Source organism: Scyliorhinus torazame, chromosome 17, assembly GCF_047496885.1.
Source record: "Scyliorhinus torazame isolate Kashiwa2021f chromosome 17, sScyTor2.1, whole genome shotgun sequence".
In the NCBI taxonomy this organism is placed as follows: domain Eukaryota; kingdom Metazoa; phylum Chordata; class Chondrichthyes; order Carcharhiniformes; family Scyliorhinidae; genus Scyliorhinus; species Scyliorhinus torazame.
The window spans coordinates 164781703-164806303 of NC_092723.1; the positions used below are offsets into that span (position 1 = coordinate 164781703).

The window sequence follows — 24601 nt, forward strand, 5'->3', positions numbered from 1 at the left end:
TTACTAAATATGGGGTAATTTTTTAAAAAGGCCCAATTTTGCACCAGATATTCTATTACTTTGCTCTACCTCCCCAACGTCTTGCCTACTCTTCAGAAAGTATCAACTAATAATGAGATGAAGTTCCATGCGCATCAATCTCTTTCCTGTGCCTTACCCAAGTGGTCACTCTTCATGTATTGAGTTGGAACAAACAAACAGCAATAGCATCACAGCAGTCTCAAAATATACCTGAGGCGGGCTTCTCCCGAATCGGTGCGATGGCCCGACACCAGCGTAAAAAATGGCGCGAACCGCTCCGGCGAATTCTCCGCACTTCCGGGGGCTAGGCCAGCGGCGGACGGGTTGGAGCCGCCCCAGCCGGCGCCGAAGGGACTGCGCAAGATAGCGCATGCACAGAACCGCCGGCATGATTCCGCACATGTGCAGACCGGCCAGCGTATTCTGGCGCATGCGCAGAGGGGTGCCTTCGCCACGCCAGCTATGGCGGAGCCCTACAAGGGCAGGCGCGGAAGAAAGAAGCACCCCCATGGCACAGGCCCGCCCGCAGATCGGTGGGCTCCGATCGCGGGCTGGGGCCCCCCTGGGGTCGGACCCCCCTCGCCCCCCCCCCCCCCCCCCCCGAGGACCGCACCAGCCAACTTACCTGCCAGGTCCCGCCGTGAAAAGGACGGCCGCACGGCCCGAAGAATTGCCGGGGGGGCCGCGGCCAACGGCCCCCGACCGGCGTGGCGTGATCACCGCACCCGTCCGAAAATCAGCGCAGGGAATACGGCAGCCACCGTCGGAGCGGCGGGATGAGATTCACGCCGCCCCCCCGGGGATTCTCCAACCCGGCGGGGGGGGGGGGGGGGGGGGGGGGGGCCGAGAATCCGCCCCTGATCTCCAAATCAGTACTTCAGCAAGAGGTCTGGTGCAGAGACCCTTGCTGGGTTATTTCCTTCGTTAGCCCAACGCTGTTAATGCCAATATAATATCTTTACTGGGGACATCCGGTTGCAGCGATGCACTGCTAAGCCGCACGTTTCGGCAGCTCCCGTTCTAACGGACATTTGGGCTCTTTTCGGGAGCCCCAACGGAAATTGTTTCAGACCAAACCCAGTGTGGGGTGACGAAGGAAGGTGTCCCCCCCGGGTGTGTATGGAAAGGACCAGTGGCAGTGGCCAGATTGCGAAGGATCCTTCGGAGCAGCGGCAGAGAGGAGAAGGAAGAAGCAAGATGGCGGCGGATGGAGTCCAGACGACATGGGGCCCGGACCAGCAGGAATTCCTCCGACGGTGTGTGGAGGAACTAAAGAAGGAGGTGCTGCCGCCGATGTTATTGGCAATCGATGGGCTGCAGGAAACACAAAAGGTCCAGGCGATAGAGCTCCGTGGAGTGAAGGCAAAGGCAGTCGAAAATGAGGATGAGATACAGGGCCTGGTGGTAAAAACGGAGACACATGAGGCGCTACATAAGAGGTGTATCGAAAGGCTGGAAGCCCTGGAGATCAGCTCAAGGAGGAATAACCTCTGGATTCTAGGTCTCCCCAAAGGAGCAGAGGGAGCTGACGTTGGGGCTTATGTGAGCACGATGCTCCATACGCTAATGGGAGCTGAGGCCCCCCTGGGCCCACTGGAGGTGGAAGGGGCTCACCGGGTCCTTGTGAGAAGACCAAAGGTGGGAGAACTACCAAGGGCGATAGTGGTGAGATTTCACCGCTTCACGGACAGAGAGGCTGTTTTGAGCTGGGCCAAGAAGGTACGGAGTAGCAGGTGGGAGAATGCGGTGATACGAGTGTATCAGGACTGGTGCGCGGAGGTGGCGAGAAGGAGGGCGAGCTTCAATCGGGCCAAGGCGGTGCTTCACAGGAAGAAAATAAAATTTGGGATGCTGCAGCCGGCGCGATTGTGGGTCACGCATCAGGGCAAGCACTACTACTTCGAAACGGCGGATGAGGCATGGACCTTCATCCAAGAAGAGAAACTGGACTAGAACTGAGAGACTGATGTTGGGGGGGAAACAACGAGGTTGTGGTACAGAAATGTAAATTGGGGAATGGGAGGTTTATAATATTGTAACGATAGATGGGGAATCTGTCTCCTCTTGATGGGGGGACACGGAGAAATGTGGGCGCTGGTGGAAAAAGGGACTGAGAGGGGGATGGGGAAAGAGGAAGCTGCGCCATAGGGGGCGGGGCCGATAGGAAAGCGCAGGGTTTTTCCCGCGCTATGGAGATGATGGCGGGAAGATAGGCGCAGGAAGGAAGAGAGCTCCACGCGCAGGGGGGTCAAAGAGAGAACGGGGGAGGCCGGGGTCAGTTAGAGTTAGCTGACTTTCGGAAGCATCATGGGGGGAGTAACCATGCTAGATGGGGATCTAGCGGGGGGGGGACGGGAGGGGTACGGGACTAACTGGGTTGCTGCTGCTGAGTGCAAGGGGGAGCTGGCAAGAGAAGAGGTGGTCGGGAACGGAAGGCGCCGCCTGGGGGATGGGTGGGTGCGCGGGACCCGGGGGGGGGGGGGGGGGGGGGTTGGCCCAGAATAGGGGATGGCTAGCCGCCGGGGGGGGGGGGGGGCAGGTGGCCCCCCAATCCGGCTGATCACGTGGAATGTGAGAGGCCTGAATGGGCCGATTAAGAGGGCCCGGGTGTTCGCGCACTTAAAAAGACTGAAGGCGGACATAGTCATGCTTCAGGAGACGCATCTGAAAGTGGCGGATCAGGTTAGGTTAAGGAAAGGATGGGTGGGACAGGTGTTCCACTCAGGGTTGGACGCGAAAAATAGGGGGGTGGCGATACTGGTGGGGAAACGGGTGTCGTTCGAGGCTAGGAATATAGTGGTGGATAACGGGGGTAGATTCGTGATGGTGAGTGGTAGATTGCAGGGAATGAAGGTCGTGCTGGTAAATGTATATACCCCGAACTGGGATGACGCGGGATTTATGAAGCGGATGCTGGGACGTATCCTGGACCTGGAGGTGGGAAGCCTGGTAATGGGGGGGGGGGGGGGGGGGGGGGGGCGGGACTTCAATACTGTGCTGGATCCAGGGCTAGACCGGTCTAGATCCAGGACCGGAAGAAGGCCGGCAGCGGCCAAGGTGCTTAGGGGGTTTATGGAACAAATGGGGGGAGTGGATTCGTGGAGATTTGCCAGGCCGTTGGCCAAAGAGTTTTCCTTTTTCTCCCAAATGTCCACAAGGTATATTCCCGAATAGATTTCTTTGTTCTGAGTAGCGCACTGATCTCGAAGGTGGCAGGAACGGAGTACTCGGCCATAGCCGTTTCAGATCATGCCCCGCACTGGGTGGATCTGGAATTAGGAGAGGAGAGGGAGCAGCGCCCACTCTGGCGACTGGATGTGGGACTATTGGCGGATGAGGGGGTCTGTGGAAGGGTGCGGGGATGTATTGTGAGATACCTGGAGGTCAATGACGATGGCGAGGTCCAGGTGGGGGTAGTATGGGAAGCGCTGAAGGCGGAGGTTAGGGGAGAGTTGATCTCCATTAGAGCTCACAAGGAGAAACAAGAGGGCAAAGAAAGGGAGAGATTAGTGGGGGAGATTTTGAGGGTGGATAAAAGATATGCAGAGGCCCCGGACGAAGGACTATATAGAGAGAGGCGAAGACTTCAGACGGAGTTTGACCTGCTGACCACAGGAAAGGCAGAGGCACAGTGGAGGAAGGCACAGGGGATGAGATATGAGTATGGGGAAAAGGCGAGCCGGCTGCTGGCCCACCAGCTTCGCAAGAGGATAGTGGCAAGAGAGATTGGGGGAGTTAGGGATGAAACGGGAACTACGGAGCAGAGAGCAGGGAAGGTAAATGAGGTGTTTAAGACCTTCTATGAGAGGCTATATAAGTCCCAACCCCCGGAGGGAAAAGAGGGAATGCTACATTTTCTGGACCAACTAAGGTTCCCGAGGGTGGAGGAGCAGGAGGTGGCAGGTCTGGGGGCTCCAATTGAGGTGGATGAGGTGACTAAAGGGCTGGGGAACATGCAGGCAGGGAAGGCCCCGGGACCAGACGGGTTCCCGGTGGAATTCTACAGGAAGTATGTGGACCTGTTGGCCCCGCTGCTACCCCCGACAATGTCGGAGGCGACGATATCATTAATCCTGAAGCGGGATAAAGATCCGCTGCAATGCGGGTCATATAGGCCTATCTCACTCCTAAATGTAGACGCCAAGCTGCTGGCAAAAGTGCTGGCGACGAGGATAGAAGATTGTGTCCCGGGGGTGGTGCATGAAGACCAGACAGGGTTTGTAAAGGGGAGACAACTGAATGTCAACGTTCGCCGGCTGCTGGGGGTGATAATGATGCCCCCAGCAGAGGGGGAGGCAGAGATAGTGGTGGCAATGGATGCGGAGAAGGCATTCGATAGGGTAGAGTGGGAGTATTTATGGGAGGTGTTGAGGAGGTTTGGGTTCGGGGAGGGGTTTGTCAGATGGGTCAGACTCCTATATGGGGCCCCAGCGGCAAGTGTAGTCACAAACCGGCAAAGATCGGAGTATTTTCGGCTACACAGGGGAACTAGGCAGGGGTGCCCCCTGTCCCCATTACTGTTCGTGTTGGCAATTGAACCACTGGCCATAGCGTTGAGAGACTCTAAGAAATGGAGGGGGGTGGTTAGAGGGGGAGAGGAGCATCAAGTGTCACTCTACGCAGATGACTTACTGCTATATGTTGCGGACCCTGTTGAGGGGATGACAGAGGTTATGCAGATATTAAGGAAGTTTTGGGGATTTTCCGGGATATAGGCTAAATGTGGGGAAGAGCGAGCTTTTTGTAATACACCCGGGGACCAGGGAAGAGGAATAGACGCCCTGCCGTTAAGGAGAGTGGAAAGGAGCTTCCGATATTTGTGGATCCAGGTAGCTAGGAGCTGGGGAACTCTACCGCGGCTGGTGGAGCAGATGGAGGAGGATTTCAAGAGGTGGGATATGCTGCCACTCTCATTGGCGGGCAGAGTGCAGGCGGTAAAAATGATGGTCCTCCCGAGGTTTCTTTTCGTGTTTCAATGTCTCCCCATTCTGATCACAAAGGCCTTTTTCAAGAAAATAGGAGTATTATGAGCTTTGTGTGGGCAGGGAAGACCCCGAGGGTAAGGAGGGGGTTCCTGCAGCGAGGCAGGGACAGAGGGGGACTGGCGTTGCCGAGCCTGGACGACTACTACTGGGCCGCCAATGTGGCGATGGTTTGTAAGTGGATGAGGGAGGGAGAGGGGGCGGCGTGGAAGAGGCTGGAGATGGCGTCCTGTAAAGGAACGAGCCTAAAGGCGCTGGTGACGGCGCCGCTACCGCTCTCCCCGAAAAGGTATACCACAAACCCAGTGGTGGTGGCAACCTTAAGGATCTGGGGGCAGTGGAGGCGACACAGGGGGGTGACGGGTGCCTCGGTGTGGTCCCCAATCAGGAATAACCACAGGTTTGACCCAGGAAGGATGGACGGAGGGTTCTAGAGCTGGCAACGAGCAGGAATTAGAAAACTGAGGGATCTGTTTATAGACGGGACGTTTGCGAGCCTGGGAGCACTGGAGGAAAAGTATGAGTTGCCCATGAGGAATATCTTTAGATATATGCAAGTGAGGGCGTTTACGAGGCAACAGGTGAGGGAATTCCCGCTGCCCCGACACAGTGGATCCAGGATAGAGTGATTTTGGGGGTATGCGTCGGGGAGGGCAAAGTGTCCGAAATATATCAGGAGATGAGAGACGAGGGGGAGGCGCTGGTAGAGGAGCTGAAGGGAAAATGGGAAGAAGAGCTGGGGGAGGAGATTGAGGAGGGGCTGTGGGCTGATGCCCTAAGTAGGGTAAATTCCTCTTCCTCGTGTGCCAGGCTTAGCCTGATACAATTCAAGGTTCTACATAGAGCACACATGACGGGAGCAAGGCTGAGCAGGTTCTTCGGAGTGGAGGACAGGTGCGGGAGGTGCTTGGGAAGCCCGGCGAACCACACACATATGTTTTAGTCGTGTCCGGCACTGGATGAGTACTGGAGGGGAGTGGCAAAGGTGATCTCAAAGGTGGTGAAGGTCCGGGTCAAGCCAGGCTGGGGGTTAGCTATATTTGGGGTAGCGGAAGAGCCGGGAGTGCAGGAGGCGAAAGAGGCCGATATTCTGGCCTTTGCGTCCCTGGTAGCTCTGGCGAAGGATCTTACTCATGTGGAAGGAAGCGAAACCCCCCAGCCTGGAGGCCTGGATAAACGATATGGCAGGGCTCATAAAACTGGAACGAATGAAATTTGCGTTGAGAGGATCGGTTCAGGGGTTCTCCAGGCGGTGGCAACCGTTCCTTGACTATCTCGCGGAACGTTAAGGGAAAATAGATCGACAGCAGCAGCAGCCCAGGGGAGGGAAAGGAGGGGAGGGGGGAGCACTATTTTTGTTACTTTGTTAGTTCACCATATTATTTCAATAACGTTATTTATCAAGTTACTGTACTATTTTTATGTTGATTTGTAAAATGGGAAAAATTCTGTTTGAAAACTTTAATAAAATATATATTTTAAAAAATAATATCTTTACTGGAATGCCATCTATGAACAATTAGCCCATTAATCTAGTCTACAAGGAGCAATACAATTACACATTGAAACATCTGTGTACTTATTAAAATAATTTTAACTTGTATTTAACCAAATGTATTTATGTTTTCTTACTTAACATGGCATAAAATGTATAAATAGCATAGAGCTAAAGCTATTTTGACAGCCAGATAAAGCTAGCCTGACAAAGTCTCGAAGTTATACTTAACATATGATTGACAAGTAATTTCTTGTTTCCTTTTCAGAACGTAGTGAAGCAATATGTGTTGCCTGAGATTACTTAGTTTATACAGATGACCAAACAAAAAATATTCCTTATTTCATTCAGAGACTAAAAGCTAGTGCCCATATCAAAGTCACAGCTTGACAAAAAAAGTCTTAGCATCAAAATGTACTTGTTGCTGCTGTTACAAATTCTCTGGCATCTTATCCGAATGATTCTAATCCGGCCTAAGTCATTAGCTCCAAAGTCGATAAATTGAGTCTTTTATTAATTCCAATGCAGAAACGGACACTTTTATCCTGTTGCAAGTAATCAACTGTTACAATATGGTCACTGAAGGAGAACTAAGCTTACATTCCAAGAATTGCCCACATATGCATCTGTTCATGAGTCATGTGCCATGGAAACTACCTCCTCTTTGCACTGACAGAGTAATCACCCAGTTTTGACAAACACCAGCATTCATTGAAAGATACATTTTCAAAAAACAAAATGCTCCTATTCAAATCTGAACACAATTAATTACATCAAAGGCCATATGGTAATGTATCGTTCAAAAAACAAATAAATACACTCCTCGTCCTGTCATTTCCATTAGAACAGTGGGGTCTATTTGAAATACCCACAATGGGCTTTGTGTTCTCTGGCTGATCTTTAGTATTTTTGATACTTCACATTAAAAAGAATAAAACATAATGGAGTTTCAACATTGTAGGCAGTCCACATTAATATAACAGCTTTGCGATCCATTAATTTTGGCTAAAACATCACAAAATCTGAAGTTGTTTCCTTTTACATTAGTACAATTTTGTCAATAATGGATTGAAGTGCAGTTAACTCCATTAAAATATGCAAAGTTACTGATCAAATTGAACGTTTTTCCACCCACCCCCAAAACAGCTAACTACTGTAGGATATAAATGAGCTATTTTCCATTTATTTCACTTTGTGCCAAAAGCAGACAGACCATATCTTTGTTTATTTTTTTTCAAAAATGTATTCTCCAGACCCTAAAAGGACCAATTAAAATCACTTTAAGGCTTATTAAACGATGGACAAGATGAAGTCAAGTTATTTTTCACACAGTCCATGCCAACATGTAGTGCTTCCAAATTCCCCACTCCACTTCCCCCCCCCCCCACCCCTACCCCACCAAGAAGAGGATGAGATTATGGATGAGTGGAATTCAATTGCAACCCAGTCTGTTCAACGTTTTTTCCTCACCTTGACACTTCGATGATGTATCCGAGAAGGCTGGCATGTGACACTGCCAGTGTTGCAGCAGCCCGTGCAGCGTCTGACCTCCACACAAGCTGGCCATATCAGGAAGTTGGCAGAGGTGGGATCTATTTGACTGCGAGGTATTTCATAAATGACTGTCCTTGTTTTACACACCGCAGGAACAGCTTCTTCTGAAAAATTTCAACAAAGTAACTTTGAGTGCTGGTTCAAGTCGTTTTTCTAAAAAGACAATTAATTTCCTTTGAACTTGCAAAACATTTTTTCAAACAGGGAAAGTATTCAACTTTCAATAAACTTATTTTACCATCAGGCGCACAAAGGAGGGAATTTAGCGTGGCAATACATAGTTGGAAAAACTTAACAAGAAACTTTTATCCTTGATATCAATGTATTTTTCTGCTATTTTTTTCACCCTTCTGCCTGCAGATGAGCTTGTTAAAAGTATAGGTTAATGAGTGCTAACAATCATCTCTCTCTCCAGTTAGCTAGGCAGTCACATGTGAGCCTATGAATGTCAGCTGACTATTCAACTGTCAGGGCTTCAGTGTCTTATCCAACATTGTCATCACCTTGACATCCATACTTTCCACCAGGAGTCATTGGAAAGAGATCAACAGAAAGGAACACTGGTTAGATTTTTCCCTCCCTCGCCGTGAATGCATCAGGCTCATTGTAAAAGACCCTACAATAGATTAGTTAACTCAACATGGATCAGACATCAAGCCTGGGTTCTTTGTCAATTATATGGTTCAGTATCACACAAAACAGTGCATTTTTCTGTTGAACACCCATACTGTAATCGATTATATGCTCAGTACCATGCAAAACAGTGCATTTCCTGCTGAGCCATTGCATTAACATTATTAAATATGTTTGTTGTTGATGTTTTACTCGAAAGGAAAACTGACAAAACAGCAGACAGAAATGTATCTAAGATGAGCTAGCACGGGGCCAATATGTGCTCATGCAAGTCCAAATTGAGCGTGGCATGAGTACACTTCCGAAATTCATCTTAGTCTCAATACAATCAGAAAAGCATTCCGCCTGGTTTCAATTCAAGTGCACTGGTTTCCATTCGACTGAATTATATTAGGGGTCAAGAGGCATATTTTGCCGTCTACACTAAATGGCCAAAGTAACAATACAAAAGAGACCCAATAAAGATTACAGGAAGAAAAATGCTACTTGTTTCAAGAACCTACAGTTTGCAGGGTGATGGGTAGTAGGCAATGCTCAGGTATAAAGTTCCCTCGACATATCTGTTATTGCACGGAAAAGCTTCAAAATGCATTAATCATTACCTTGTGTACATTGCACTTGCTAGCATACCACTACAATCACATCCAGAAACCATACAATGGAAGTGTGCCATTCATAACTTATACCACACACATGTGGTTGGAGAAGCTCTGTTTTCATTCCAGAGGCTTACTTCACTGCAGATGTGCACAGATACTTTTTCAACCCATCTTTTTCCTTCTCCCTAACCTGTCCCTCTGTTCACATGCCGTTTTTTGTATCTTGCAAATTACTACTGAAATTGTTTCATACATGTATGTAGGCAGACCAAACTTTTCACAAATGAGCACTTTCTCATCATGCAAGTCATGATACCAATTAGAAGCAGGCACCCTGCCTGATTGTTTCCTTTCCTAGCCCTGAAATACCTACTAGAGAACCCAACTGTCTCCTTGGCTTGAGGAGTGCTAACAGAATACAGAACACGATCAATATTCAGAGCTTCCTGATTTGTATGGCTCACGACCACACTGGGCAATGCGTCAATCCACCCAACTTTTGAGTCATGGGGACCATTTCATGCTGTAGGTAATTCATTCTGTCTCTGCCTGCCTTCGACATCTTGTACTGGCTTAACATTGGAAAACTTGCCCATGTTTCTCCATTTATCAACCTATTCCCTACAGTTTTGCTCAAGAAAATATTTACCTTTATAAGCAAAATACCTTAAAGCCCATAACATGAAAGAGACAAAATGCAGAGTATATGGAAAATCTGCATGGTAGTACAGTGACAAAGTGACCAACTAAACGGGAATGCACCATATTTTACTTGCCCTTTGGGCATGTGGGATGAAATGAAAATGAAACGAAAATCGCTTATTGTCACAAGTAGACTTCAAATTAAGTTACTGTGAAAAGCCCCTAGTCGCCACATTCCGGCGCCTGTTCGGAGAGGCTGGTACGGGAATTGAACCGTGCTGCTGGCCTGCCTGGGTCTGCTTTCAAAGCCAGCGATTTAGCCCTGTGCTAAACCAGCTTGAATGGCTTAATGTTACTTGGATTTTATTTGCTAAACCGCGCCTCTCTATTTATACTATATGGGGTTTAAAAAGCATTTGGATTCTGCCAAAACTGCTGTTTCAGGAGAATCCATACAAATTCACCTTAGAGAAGGCTCTTTTGGAAGTGCAGAGCAGTTAACCCCAGTGTCTTGGCCAATATTTATCTCTCAAACAACATCACAGATACAGATTACACAGTCATGATCATATTCCTGTTTGTAGGAGCTTGATGTGCACAAACTGGCTGCTTTGTTTCCTACATTGCAGTAGTGAATACACTTTTAAAGTACTTAATTGACTGCAAGTGCTTTGGGATGTCCTTTGGCAATTAAAACACACTGCAACTCATTCATTTTAGAAGATACTGAAATGATGTACTGCCAGGGGAAAAATTGAATATCCATGCATTCACTATACCACCGGTGGATAAACTAAGCTCTCAGCCCACACATACAGGGCAGCCATGCAATATTGCCCCTACAACCTACCCTAACATCAAAGGTGGTACTGCTACTTCTGAATAACTATTGTTTCAGATTGCTTCTGTCATTCTGCATTCTTCTCAGTGCAAGCAGACAAGTTCCAGAGCAGCAGGACTAGTGGAAGTGGCTCAACATGAGGTTAAATGGAAATCAGTGTATTTAACCCCAAAAATAATAATTCTACATTTAGAAACTACAGAACAGAATGTGTAAATATTTTAATTCCAGGCTTCTATTATGGGTGAATCCCAGATGTCTGTGAAGATCTGGCTTACAACCAGGTCAAACTAAGTGAATTGAATTAGCTCATTCTGCAGATGGGATGGATCCGGGAATGAATTTTTTTTTAAAACTGGGTGAGGTTTCCACTGCTAATTATTATTCAATGGATCCTGCTGCAAAGTGTACTTGGATAAGGGCAGGATTGATCCTGCTGGATCCCACCACAGCAAAATAATCCATGACTACTCATGAGTTCACACATGAAGAGCGGACATTACACAACAAAAGACATTGACCCCAAATATTAGTATTCAGGACAGACGGGATGAAAATTGGGCAAGAACAAAGAGCTAAAGTAAGTCAGAAAGTTTACATTCCTCCAAATGCTACCCAGCTACCTGAGCATTATTGAAACAATGGGATGTATTAATGTAAAGATCCTTCTGCTGCTATTGGATGTCATTAACTTCAGGAACACTCCCACAATTTAGAGGCACAATAGTGACATCTAGATGCACAAAATCAGTACAACAATTTCTATGCTATTTTATATCATTATATTTTCCTTTCTCAAGCCAGACCACAGCCAGACAGTTGACTTTACTTTGGCTCAGATTACACTAGGCTCGCCCAATTTTCATTTTTAGTGTCTTTGCAATCATTGCCACTACTGTACAGAAATGAGGAGCTTTGTAAAACAACATTTTTGCTCTCTTTCTGGCCAAACGAAAAGCAAGTTTAAAAAAGTGTTCAGTGCCAATACTGTAATCCCAAATATCTGTCTTAAATCTTGTTAGATTATTCAGGATTTATTTTTTTTAAATCACATACTACGTATGTCACTATGTGTAATAAATGCCTCTATGGTCTGTTCTGGTACACATGGATGTATTAAATGTCATAGCAGTTTAGTCTATATTCCAGTTTCTCATCAGCCAGGGTGCAAGTCTATCCCAGTTTTGACTACTCTTGTAGCTCAGTTACTGTTTGCTCAAACATTAACAAATGAAAATCCTTCTAGCTGACAGAAAACAGTCTTATGTTATTTGACTGTTCTGGGTGCATTGATACAGATATAAACACGTTTTGCAGAAGTGCTGTGCGTCTTCAGCTTTTCTGCAACATGTTGGGACATGAATTTGAATTTAAGGAATTTATTGGGGCAGGTTTGCTTGTAAGAGGATTTTCCACAGTATGTTCCAACTGTACTAAATAACAGAGTACTGTAGAAAAAAATGTCAAGGGAGAAAAATATCAATAAATGGTCATTTAGCTTCATCTTTAAAAATATTTCATTACAATGTAAAAGAAGTAAAATATTGTTATTTTGTACACTAAAAGCGTCTTTGCCTGTTTGATTAATGGAGGATCTACAAAAATATCATTACACAAGCTACCAATGAAAATGCATTAGTTTTAAAATATGTCCCTTTGCAAATGCCACAGGTTTAAAAGCAAGTCTTGGAATCTATCATTCCAGCACCCTAACAGGATTAAGTTTATCTTAATATCACAATGATCAATAACTAGCTGTTTTTACATTTATTACACAAATAAATCATCACCCTACAAATTTCTAGGATAAACCGTGATACATTCAGCACACTCAATGTATAAACCTTTAATTGTCTGTGCTTTGACTGGGCCTGTGTTCACTGGAGTTTAGAAGAATGGGACCGACAGACTGGATGCAGGGATGGTGTTTCCACTGGCTAGCGGGACAGTCTGGAACAAGAGATCACAGTCTCAGGATACGGGGTGTGCCATTTAGGACTGAGATGAGGAGAAACTTCTTCACTCAGACGGTGGTGAACCTTTGGAATTCTCTACCACAGAAAACTGCAGAGGCCAAGTCACTGAATATATTTAAGAAGGAAGTAGATAAGGGGCACGTTCGAACGGCCTCGTCGCACCTGACTCGGTGATGCAACGAGGCCATTAAACCTCTCGTGAGATTTGCGATGCTCAGAACGCCTTGCAAGATCTAACAAGATCTCATGAGACGTCGCAATCTGGTCCTCGCCCTTGCTGGATGAGGTCCAGATTAACATATATAAATGAGCCATTCGGCTTATTTAAATATGTTGGCGCCCAAGGCCGGGGAACTAACGCCGATATCTGGGAGACCTCGCCATGGCGCCGTTTAGCACAGGTCCACACAAACGTAAACCAGGTGCAATAGCACCTGGGGGCAGTCTCCCAGTCCATCAGAGGTCCCTGGATGGTCAGGCTCTTGGCAGGGTGGCACTCTGGTGTTCCCGTTACACCCGGGCACCTTGGCACTGCCAACTTGGCACTGCCACCCAGCAACCCTGACACTGCCATCCTGGCATTGCTAGGGTGCAGAGGTGGCACTGTCAGGGTGTCAAACTGGCAGTGCCAAGGACCCTGGGTGCAAAGTTGCCCATGCCAGGGATCAGTCCCGGGGATGACCTGCCCTTCAGAGTGGGGTGAGGGAGGGCTTGAGGATCCACGAAGAGGTAAGTGGGGCAGTGGGGTGGTCCAGAGGCTGGGGTGAGGTGCCCGGCGGGGGGAAGATCAAGAGATCAGGGTGGCATTTATAAATGGTGCCCCAATCTCTAGGGACTGTTTAGCACAGGGCTAGATCGCTGGCTTTGAAAGCAGACCAAGGCAGGCCAGCAGCACGGTTCAATTCCCGTAACGGCCTCCCCGAACAGGTGCCGGAATGTGGCGACTAGGGGCTTTTCACAGTAACTTCATTGAAGCCTACTTGTGACAATAAGCAATTTTCATTTCATTTCATTTCATTTTCCTGCATTGTCGAGCTGAGTTTGTCAGTGCAGGAAGTGAGGTAAGTGCGACCTCGGCGGGGCGTTCCTCGACGAGAGCAAAAAAAAGAGTCCCGTTTTGATAGCGGGGCCGTTCTCGGTTCTGCAGGCACTGAGAAGGCGATCAAATAGCCTGCCAATATGCATGATCTGGACTCCCACATGAAGACTGACTATCAGTGGGCTTACAGCATCCATGAAGCCATATCCCAGGTTGCATCCCTTCAGGACAGAAGGGCAGAACAACATTTTGATTGGCAGAACCATTTTAAGTAGCAATTCGCAAATGGTAAACTCCGACAGGAAATTCCATTTCTAAAAGAACAATTTTTAAAAGTAAAAACAGAAAATGCTAGAAATACTCATCAAATCTGTCAGCATCCGAGCAGAGCGAAACAGATTTGTGGGGGGGAATTTTCAGTCCGATCTGCCCCAGGAGCGGAAATTCCCATCATTTGGCTGTCTGCCAAATTCTCCATTCCGCCCATGACAATTCCCACGGCGGTCGGGATGGGAATATTTAATCCGTGGTTTCAGGTCAAGGTTAACATTAACATTAACTCGGATTCTCCACACATTCTGCCAGACTTGTAGGGTATTTTTAACAATTTCCGCTTTTATTTCACATTTGCAGGATACACAGAATTTTTCTTTTTTTAATGTTTTAGTATCAGTCAGTCTGTTTCAGGTATTGAATTCCAATGTTTGCTGAAAAAAAACATGATTATATGTAGGTTAATTGATACATGGATACTCATTACAAGGTGTAAAGATAATCACAGACCCAGGTGTACACATCCCTGCCAACTCCGCTTGCCCCGCAGCCAATTTACACACCAATGAGTGTTGATTGGCATTGGTCAGGACTTCTGCCCCTCACTCGGGAGGAAGTCGCACCTTAGAGAGCTGTCTGCCAATCAGATTGGCTAACAGCTCTGCAGTCCCAGGAGCAATAGCTCTGCAGTAGACCAAAAAGCAACTGCACTAGGAGGCCCGAGATCAAGTCCAGGAAGCAGAGGAAATGGTAAGTGTCAAAGTTCCCAGAGTGGGGACCATAGGGAAGGCCTGGGGTCATGAGGGGGGCAGTGGAGCTTCTGATGGATGCACCCCCCACCCCACTTACCACCTCAGATCTAACTTGGATCATTTCCAGCCTTCCCCCATGGAGCACCAATCATCCTGATGGTTTAAAAATTGGGATTGGGTGGCAAACAGCTCTTAAGTGGCCATTAATTGGACACCTAGGGGCCTCAATTTGGGCAAGAGCGGACTTCCCACCCGAGGCTTTTCCCGCCCCAGCATAAAATTGCTGGGGTCGGGGTGGGCGGAACCCAGAGTGAATCCTATTCTTGCAGCTAGGATGCACTAAGATTGCTCACTCTCCAAACAACACATTCCCCTGCTACTAGTTTACAGTAGAAAAGAGATTCACCGTGTGGTGACTCATGGACCATGCCATTCAGAAATACACATGTTTCACCTACAGGACCCTGAAACTAACATTACTTATCATCAAATGTCATTTCAACAAGCCTATACCTCATTCCCAGGCTGGAATTCACACTAGCATGGACTGAAGGTGAGTGATGGGGCTATATCACTATCTTCCTAATTCTTTGACACCTCTCTCCCTGTAAGAAGAATTCCACAGATTGTAGAATCATCTATAAATAGATGATAAATGGATGCTTACTGTTTGAAGCAATTTAAAAAAACAAAGTAACAAAATAGTACATTTTCACGTGAAGTAAAAATGTAACGTGACTTGAGTTTAATTATTCTGAAAATTTAAAGTTTGGTATGTTTATGTTGTGAAGTGTATTCTGTCTAGTCAGCATTGCATTTGCATTTTAATGTTTTACCGGTGTCACAAAGTCATGGATTTGTAAATGGAGGTTTGTGAAGTTTTATAGGATCCCTGCAGCCACCTTTTCTGCACTTGCTGACTTTCTGGCGAACTATTTGTGTTGTATATTTTTTTTATTCATGGGATGTAGGTGTCACTGTCTGGGTCATCATTGGTTACCCATTCCTAATTGCCCTTGAACTGAATGGCTTGTTCAGTCATTTCAGAGAGCATTTTAATAGTCAATCGGATTGCTGTGGATCAGAGTGACATGTCGGCCAGACTAGGTAAGGATGGCTGAATTCCTCCCCTAAAGGACATGAGTGAACAGATGTTATTTTTTACGACGGTCAGCAATGTTTTCATGGCCATCACTAAATTTTTAATTCCAGATTTTTTTTAATTGAATTCAAATTTCATTCACCATCTGCCGTGGTTGAATTTGAACCTAGGTCCCCAGAGTGTCTCTGGATTATTAGTCCAGTGACAATACCAGTACGTCACAGCCTCCACTAACCCAGCTTCAGTAATGACAGTTTTCTTTAGGTAATTGGCGCTGGGGGAAATTCAGCGAGGGGGGAACCTACACATAGGAAAATATTTCAATACTACCACTGTGTACGCCAGGTACTGAAGGTTTGCTAATACTGCCCTGATGGCTCAGTTTACAGGTTTGCAGCTTAGTGTGGAACTAGGCGAGGGAAGGGAAAAGCAAAATCAGCCAGGTCCCTGTTTACTATCTAGATAAAAAATGTTAAGTCATGCAGGCTGCAAGTGTGGCAGTAGCGGGGCAGCAAGGTGGCATAGTGGTTAGCACTGCTGCCTCACGACGCCGAGGACCCGGGTTCGATCCCGGCCCCGGGTCACTGTCCATGTGAAGTTTGCACATTCTCCCCGTATCTTCGTGGGTCTCACCCCCACAACCCAAAGATGTGCCGGGTGGGTGGATTGGCCACAATAAACTGCCCCTGAATTGGAAAAAAATAATTGGGTACTCTAAATTTTATTTTTTTAAGTTTGGCAGTCCCAACCTAAAATGTGATGTCCTCATGGTGGAACTAGCTATAGACATGAATAATAGGCATGTGGAGATTTACTGGGGAGTGGATGGAACCATACGAAGAGGGGAGAGAATTGGAAAAACAAAAAAGCATTCCATGATGCGTAATTCTTACATCATGGCTTTCGTATGTTGATTCCACTGAAATTACATATGGTATATCACAGGGCAACAACATCAGAAAGTTCAGATAACAGCATAAACAGCAAGAGAAGCCTGAACACTTTGTCAATATGAAATCAACCGCAAGGTGTGCTACGTCCTTGAGCCAAACTGCTGCTGGATATATTCCAAATAACATTTACAGGTGCAGAGCAGCTGAAGTCCATTTTCTGTATGGATTGGGGAGGGGGGCACCGGTGAGGTGAGAACAGAGACAGATTGCTAGTTTCAACAGTCATATTACATGAACTACACTGATAAGGTACTTCTATTCCATTGTACCATACAACAGAACAGTGCAACCAGTGCGTACTGCAAAATCTCACCTCAAACCACCAACTAAAGGAACATGAGCTGAGAATGTGTCATTGTAGAAATTAAAGAAAAGTCCCATGTCACAGTGAAATCACCTAACTGAAATGACATCTGATCTAATTTACAACCAATTCTAAAAACAAAGTTAGAATCACATTACCAGTGTGTGATTCTGCAATGCTGAAAATGTAGCCTGATGCAAAAGAATCATGAAGAACAGTTCATTGATAGTAATCACTTCCATATTCACATTGTTGGTAAATCACTATAAGAAACTGGTAGGCGTATCAAAATAGGTACCACTGAGTAACAAAAATAAATTTGTACTTATAGAGTGCCTGTTGCAAATAAAATGATAAAAACTAAACTTACCAATACTTCGCCTTCTCCGTATAGGTGCTGAGCGCTTTGTGTACTCATGTTTTATTGCATTAATACTGTGAGACCTTAAATTAGATTCTGAGAGATCATCATCCCCTGTGGTATAAGGAAAAATAAACATATAAGAACAGCCATATTTTTTGATACACAAGTACAATGTGTTAATAATAAACACACATATTTTTATACTCCTTGTAGAGTTTCATCACATCTACAATGGAAACTCCAGAATATGATTTATATCATACAGGTGATCCAATCTCAATCCACAAGCAAGATACAATATTGTGCATGCTATTTAACTACAAGAAGCATCACAACCAAGCCCATTCATAGAATCATAGAATTGCTACAATGCAGAAGGAGGCCATTCAACTTATCAAGTCTGCACTGACCCTTGGAAAGAACACCCTTCCTAGGCCTGTGGGATTAAGCCTGTAATCCCACCAAACATTTTGGACACTAAGGGACAATTTAGCATGGCTAATCCACCTAACCTGAACATCTTTGCACTGTGGGAGGAAACCGGAGCACCTGGAGGAAACCCACGCAGACATGGGGAGAATGCAAGTGCAAACTTCACACAGTCAGCCGAGGCCAGAATTGAACTCAGGTCCCTGGTGCTGTGAGGCAGGAGTGCTACCCACTGTGCCTCCTACACTTATCAAATGTCATGGCATGCAGGTTTCCAAGCACAACCCCAGGAATTCTCAGAACAATTATAGTGCTCCTATTCCTAACTCTAGCTGAGGCAAGTGAACAAAACGGACAACAAATATGGATTCTAAGTACTTCCTGACCTGTTTCCCTCAGTACAACACCAGACAATGCTAAATTATCACACTAAGTTATCATGGGAGTTACCATGAAGTTTTTTTTAATGGCAAAATGCACACAGTATTCATTACTGCAAAATGCATTGTCCTTCTTTGCGTACTCAAGCTATGGATTTGAGCTAATTCATATTTGTCTGCAGTACTAAGTTAGATGTTACTATTTATACCAATCCACAAATAGTAATTCGTGGACAAACACATTGTATAGTGTCAGGAAATAAAACTCTGTGATTTACCCTCACTTGCACATTGTCTTTTATTAACCAACAGCATACAATTAGTTATTTTCTCCATACAGTGATTACAATGATGTTTTCAAATTATCTTCTCCCCACCTTCCTGACCTGAATGCACAAGTCCCTAATTGTTCCACGCCCACATGGATAACTGGTCGAAATCATGTATATGTCTTGACAATGTGCTGGGCAGGGAGAAGGAAGAGTTTCAAAGGCAATCCCAACATCTACACATCCATGACCAGAAGTGGTCACTGGATGATAATTGGCTGATTTCATCCTTCAGTAACATATGGAATGCTGCAGCTTCTCCTGGTCTCTCTTAACCACTATCTTGTCTGTGATCAGTTGACTCACCACAAACCAACAAACAAACCAACAATCTCCTACGTCTTCACCTCTACAGGTTTGTGGAAGTTTTGTGACTTCTTCATTCAGCAAGTACTATATTGCACTAATAATGAACTACAGAATTGCATTAAAGGTAAACAACACTTCACCAATGAAATGCCTTTCACTGCAATTGAATATGAAATATAATGTGGTAACATTGTTCCAATGCTGAACTTGGAATAAAATTCAAAATATTAATTATCTAGAACCAATGTTCTATTCATTAGAACCTATTACGATGCAATGTATTTTAATTCAATGCCCAATATACCGATGGTTAAATATATTTCTTTCAGACTTAAGTATCACAAGGATACAGCACAAAGAGAAAAATCGGACAGCATGTTATGGGTGTGTGATCCTCCCCACTCAAATTTTCCTCAATGCACAGTCCTTGTGAAATGCTTCCTTGGACAAACACTGCAAAGAAAAATCAAAATCGAAGAAATGTTTTGGGGTTTCCGTTTAGGATTTTGTCAGCATAATGTGGCACTGAGCCACAGAAACTAGGAGCTTCCAATTTAATTTCCTTGGTGGTTACTGAGATGCTGATTTCAAGTGAATGTGTGAATCCACAGTAGGGATGCTGCAAGTAGTTTCAGTGACCCTTTGCTGGGCCTGGGGAATCCCACTACTAATGGTTTTCCATGACTGGAAGGGTTGCATGTACGGAAACCCAGTAAGGGCAGAAACAGGGTTAGCTGGATTACTACTTCAACTGTCTGGGTTCACAGATGAAGAATATCCATTGAGATTAAGTACTAGAAGGTGTCTACCTGTACAGCCAAGGCCAGTGAGGAAACAGCAAGAAAGTGAGATTGGGTGAATATTTCTCAATATCATGTCTGTGTTGTCTTTAAATTGTTATGAAATAAAACTTCAATAAATTGTTCCAATTCATGTGAAATGTTACAGTATTTATCTAATTCATCACATCTCTCAGTCTTTGTGCTCAATGTCAAATTCATAATCAGCAAAGTTAGGCAGTGAATGTGCACATTTACTGATCAAGTCTGACACAAAGCGCAATACTGTGCTGCAGATTTAAAATGACATTTCAATGTACCACTGAAATGTAAACCATGAGTAATCTTCAACCAGTGATCATGACTGAGAATGAACGATAACACGAGCTTAGCCAACAAGGCCATTATATCATTTTCCAGCAGGCTATCTCAAGTTTCATTGCCTCACAAAGCATGCTGCACCTCTGTCAATATCCCATAACTAGCAAATTGATAGCTTGGGGATACTGTGCTACATTGTCTATTTATGGTTACTAATAGTCCCCAGTTAAAGACTCCTGTAAAGGTGTATGAACAATTGTGATAGATGTGACAGGGCTATTGAAGCTGGCTGTTCTGTCGGGATTTTTAAGTTTGCTCCACAATTCTTGTGCAGTTGTCAAAGCCGGTGGATGGGGACTTTTAGGATGCTGAATAGGGCCCAAATTACCAACAACAGTAGTGTAGATTAACAAAGCCAAGAAGAAAGTGGACTTGGTAAAACAGGATAAAAGATAGAAAAAGCAGAGAGACACAAGTGTAACTAAATAAAAGAACAAATTAGTGAGTAGGAAATTGAAAACTGAACGTAGGGAGAGGAAACAAATTAGAACATCCAAAGATTAAGATAGGACTGAAGATGATCAAGAACTCCCCACCTCAATGAAGCAACTGATTAGTCTCTCTCGTAGTTACCGACTCCATCCTTCTCCCTGGCAACAATTTGAGATTAAACAATTTGTTTGTAACCTTGTTGTCACATTCGACCCCCGAGACGAGCCTCTGACCTCATATGTGCCACCTATTTCCACTTTTGTAACATAACCAACTTTGCCTCTGTCTCAGTTTATAATCATAGAATTTACAGTGCAGAAGGAGGCCATTCGGCCCATCGTGTCTGCACCGGCCCTTAGAAAGTGCACCCCACTTAAGCCCACGCCTCCACCCTACCCCTGTAACCCAGTAACCCCATCCAATCTTTTTGGACACTAAGGGGCAATTTAGCATGGCCACAGTTGTTGAGCTAGTGCATAATACCCTACCAGTTATTTTATTTTAGGGTTTTTTTTTGTGTGTGCTCTTCTCTTCTAATATATATATATTTTATTCTGTGTACATAACGGTAAATATACTTTGTTCAAAAACCCAATAAAAAACATTTATTTTTTAAAAAATTAGCGTGGCCAATCCACCTAACCTGCACATCTTTGGACTGTGGGAGGAAACTGGAGCGCCTGGAGGAAACCCACGCAGACACGAGGAGAAAGTGCAAACTCCACACAGACACCCAAGGCAGGAATTGCCCGTGGGTCCCTGGAGTTGTGATGCAGCAGTGCTAACCACTGTGCCATCATGCTGCCCTTTTCAGCTGTTTATCTGCTGCTGAAATCCTCATTCATGCCTTCATTATCTCAAGACTTGAGCATTCCAGGCTGGTTTGCCAATTGCTCTCCTCTGTAAACTTGAGGTCATCAACAACTCAGCTGCTCATGTCCTAACTTGCACCAAGTTCTGTCCTCCTATTACCCCTGGGATTTCTGGGTTACACTGGCACTCAGTCAAGCAACACCTTGACTTTAAATATTCTAATCCTTGTTTTCAATCTCCCTATGGCCTGCCGCCTCCCTATCTCTGTAATGTCCTCCAGCTCCACAACCCTTTCAGGTATCCGCGCTCCTCTAATTCTGGCCTCTTTAGCATCCCCAAATTTAATTTTTCGACTATTGCTGGATGCACTTTCAGCTGCCTAGGCCCTGAGCTCTGGAGTTCCCTCCCTATATCTCTCCACCTCTCTGTGGTGCTTTCCTATTTCTTAAACATTCCTTAAAACCTGCCTCTTTAATCATTATTTCAGTTGTCCGACCTAATTCAGTGGCTCGATATCATATTCTGTTTCACAATACTCCTGTAAGTACCTTGGGGCATTTTATTATGCTAAAGGCACTATTTAAATATCAGTCATTGTTTTGTTGTTATTGCTGAGTTGTGATTCACAAACACTGGGCACCTGCCAATAGCTTGTCATTCCTCACCTGTAAACTTTGACACAAAGTGTTTGCAGGTTGCTTGGCTGTAGTAAAGGTGAACGAGTGGCAGCAGAGTCCAACTTGGCCTTGCCCCACACACACAAATTGATCTTTCATCTAACACAACCTCACTGTGGTACTGATCCGTATGGTCAGTGACACACATGAGGGAGTGCAGCACTACAGCTGTTTTAGCTGATAAATTTCTTGCTTACTCATCTAGTGAATATTATTTATAAACTGATTAAAAAGTACCATTGTAGAACTTACTAAATTATAAATGGCTGGAGTTATATGACATTTAAATTTCTGGTAGTCATAATATTGATCTGTGGTCAGCAAATTCACGCCATATATATCTGGTAAACTCAAAATTTGGTTTTCAAATCCCATTTTGTTATCAGGCAGAAAGGGAGTTAGGTTTAAGCATGTCCTCATTAATAATAATAATAATCACTTATTGTCACAAGTAGGCTTCAATGAAGTTACTATGAAAAGCCAGTTCACCCTCCATGTGCACTTCCAACAGCAGTTGCTGGACCAAGGTCAAGGCAGGAATCCTGTTTGATTTTTCTCCCTGCAAACCTGCGGTGGTTTGTTTTGGGGGGCTGCTGGGGGAGTTCAGGTATAGTTAAACGACTCAAATGCTCTGTCAGCATACACTTCCCTTGAAAGTTACCTGTACATTTATTTTTCAGTTTCTAGAAGTTACCAGTATGGGGTGTCAATCTGTTTCCCTACTCCACTCCCCTTCAGTGAAGTTAGGATTTATTTAATCTATTTGATTTAGGATTTCTGTGTGCATGAATTTTGCTAACTTGTGAATACTCTTACTGTTTATGTTAACATTACATCTTGTGTGTGTGTAGTTGTTGCCAATGACTACGCTACATAAATCAAAGCATATCAGAGCTTCGTTTATATCCAATCAGATGCGTGACTTGTGCTACAGCTTTTCTTAACGTATTATCAGACTTGCTTCTGGCCACCATGCAGCAGATCACTCTTAAAAAAAAACAGGCAACACAAGTCTGCAAGTGACCTGTCAAAACCTGCATGCAGGTCATCTGTGTCCTGCCCATGTGTTCAGGTCTGTTTGCATTCAGTCAGAAGTTGCTCAAACCGCAAAAGGAAAATAAAAACAAGAGAAGCAAGTCCCCCATCTGTGTTCTCTACCAACAATTGCAACAACCAGGACCAAAGATTTTGATGAACTGGATTAACCTTTTATGAAGGTTCATTTGCACAAAAGTAGTACCTGAGCTGGATACTACTAACATCCCTGTCTCTCTTTGAGGGAAAAGACATATTATGTATTATGACATTATAAAATATCTTCCCACTTAGTATTTTGGTAAAATTGTAATTGTGTGCTTTAAAAGTATCCAATTGTTTAGAATGTGTTTGCAATTTTGAAAAACATGCTGAACTGTTAAATCTTCATGAATTTACAATGTAATTTAATTTACAATGTAACTACTGGTGTGAGTTGTATTTTACTATCCTGACACTGTAGCAAGAGTTCATCTGTATTTCAGATGAGTCCTTTAATCAAGGTTTCAGCTGCAGTCTCAATTAGATGTGAAGGGTTTCATGGAACTATATCAAAAAAGGAACAATTATCACTCAAACAACTTCACAAAAACAAATTATCTGGTATCGCTAATGTGGGACTTTGCTGTGTGCAAAATTGGTTGTTGTATTTCTGTACAAATACAAAAGCACTTTGTTGGCTGTGAGCTGCTTTGGGACATCTCACAGTTGTGAAAGGCGCTATATAAATGCAACTTCCTTCTGCCTTGCACAAGTATTTCAAAAAATCGTCCTCTTGAGTGTTACTTCTATTAAATTGGCCAAAGGCTTCGACTGGCCTGGTCTATTTAAAAAGACATGTGGATAGGGGGAACGTGTTCATAATCTATGATCAGATTAACTAGTTTCTTCTGCAGGAACACCGTTGGCTCGGACAGATTCCACTGTTTTCCACTAAAATGTATACTTCGACGCTTATTGCTGTTCCTAAAACACAGTTTCATCATTTTACAGTTTTTTTTACTGCACTATTTTATGTCTTTCATTGTGATTTCGAAAAAAAAACTTTCAACCATAAAATGCTTTTGAAGTTCAGCTGTCTGCAAGTGCCTGCGTGTTATGACTACCACCTAACATTTTCTGAACGTTGTCCACAAATAGCTGGCCGGGTTGGGGGTTGGGGTGCTGTCTACTTCGAGGGCATTTTTAATACAAATATTTGCAGTAAGGGAAACAATCCTTTCTCTCGTTAAATGACATGAATATGCTGATTTCCGTTAATTTGAGGGCGCCTCGAGTACTTGGCTGCCAGCTTTGAAGCTTGTAATTCACATGACATGCAACCACCGTCTGTGCAAATATAGAATCTGATCAGTGCTCGCTCCATAAACACAGATATCAGTGTGGGACGGCGAACGCGCCTTGCTATCATGGGACTGACTCCAAGAATGCAGTTCCAAGCCCCCACCGTTTTCTTTTGTGGGGGGGGGGGGGGGAGCGTAAAATGGATTACCCTGATCCTTCAAAG

At 44.8% G+C, this 24601-nt stretch overlaps 1 protein-coding gene across 2 annotated transcripts in view; it reads right to left on the reverse strand.

Annotated features, from left to right (window-relative positions):
* LOC140394359 (platelet-derived growth factor subunit A-like) overlaps positions 1-24601 on the reverse strand; it is a 51177-nt gene that overhangs the window by 24304 nt on the left and 2272 nt on the right. For both annotated transcript variants that reach the window (XM_072481559.1, XM_072481560.1), the window contains exons 3-4: positions 17537-17641; positions 7969-8156 (exon numbers count right to left, since the gene is read on the reverse strand). In XM_072481559.1, the coding sequence (XP_072337660.1) occupies positions 7969-8156; positions 17537-17641 (293 nt within the window). The remainder of the gene's footprint in view (positions 1-7968; positions 8157-17536; positions 17642-24601) is intronic.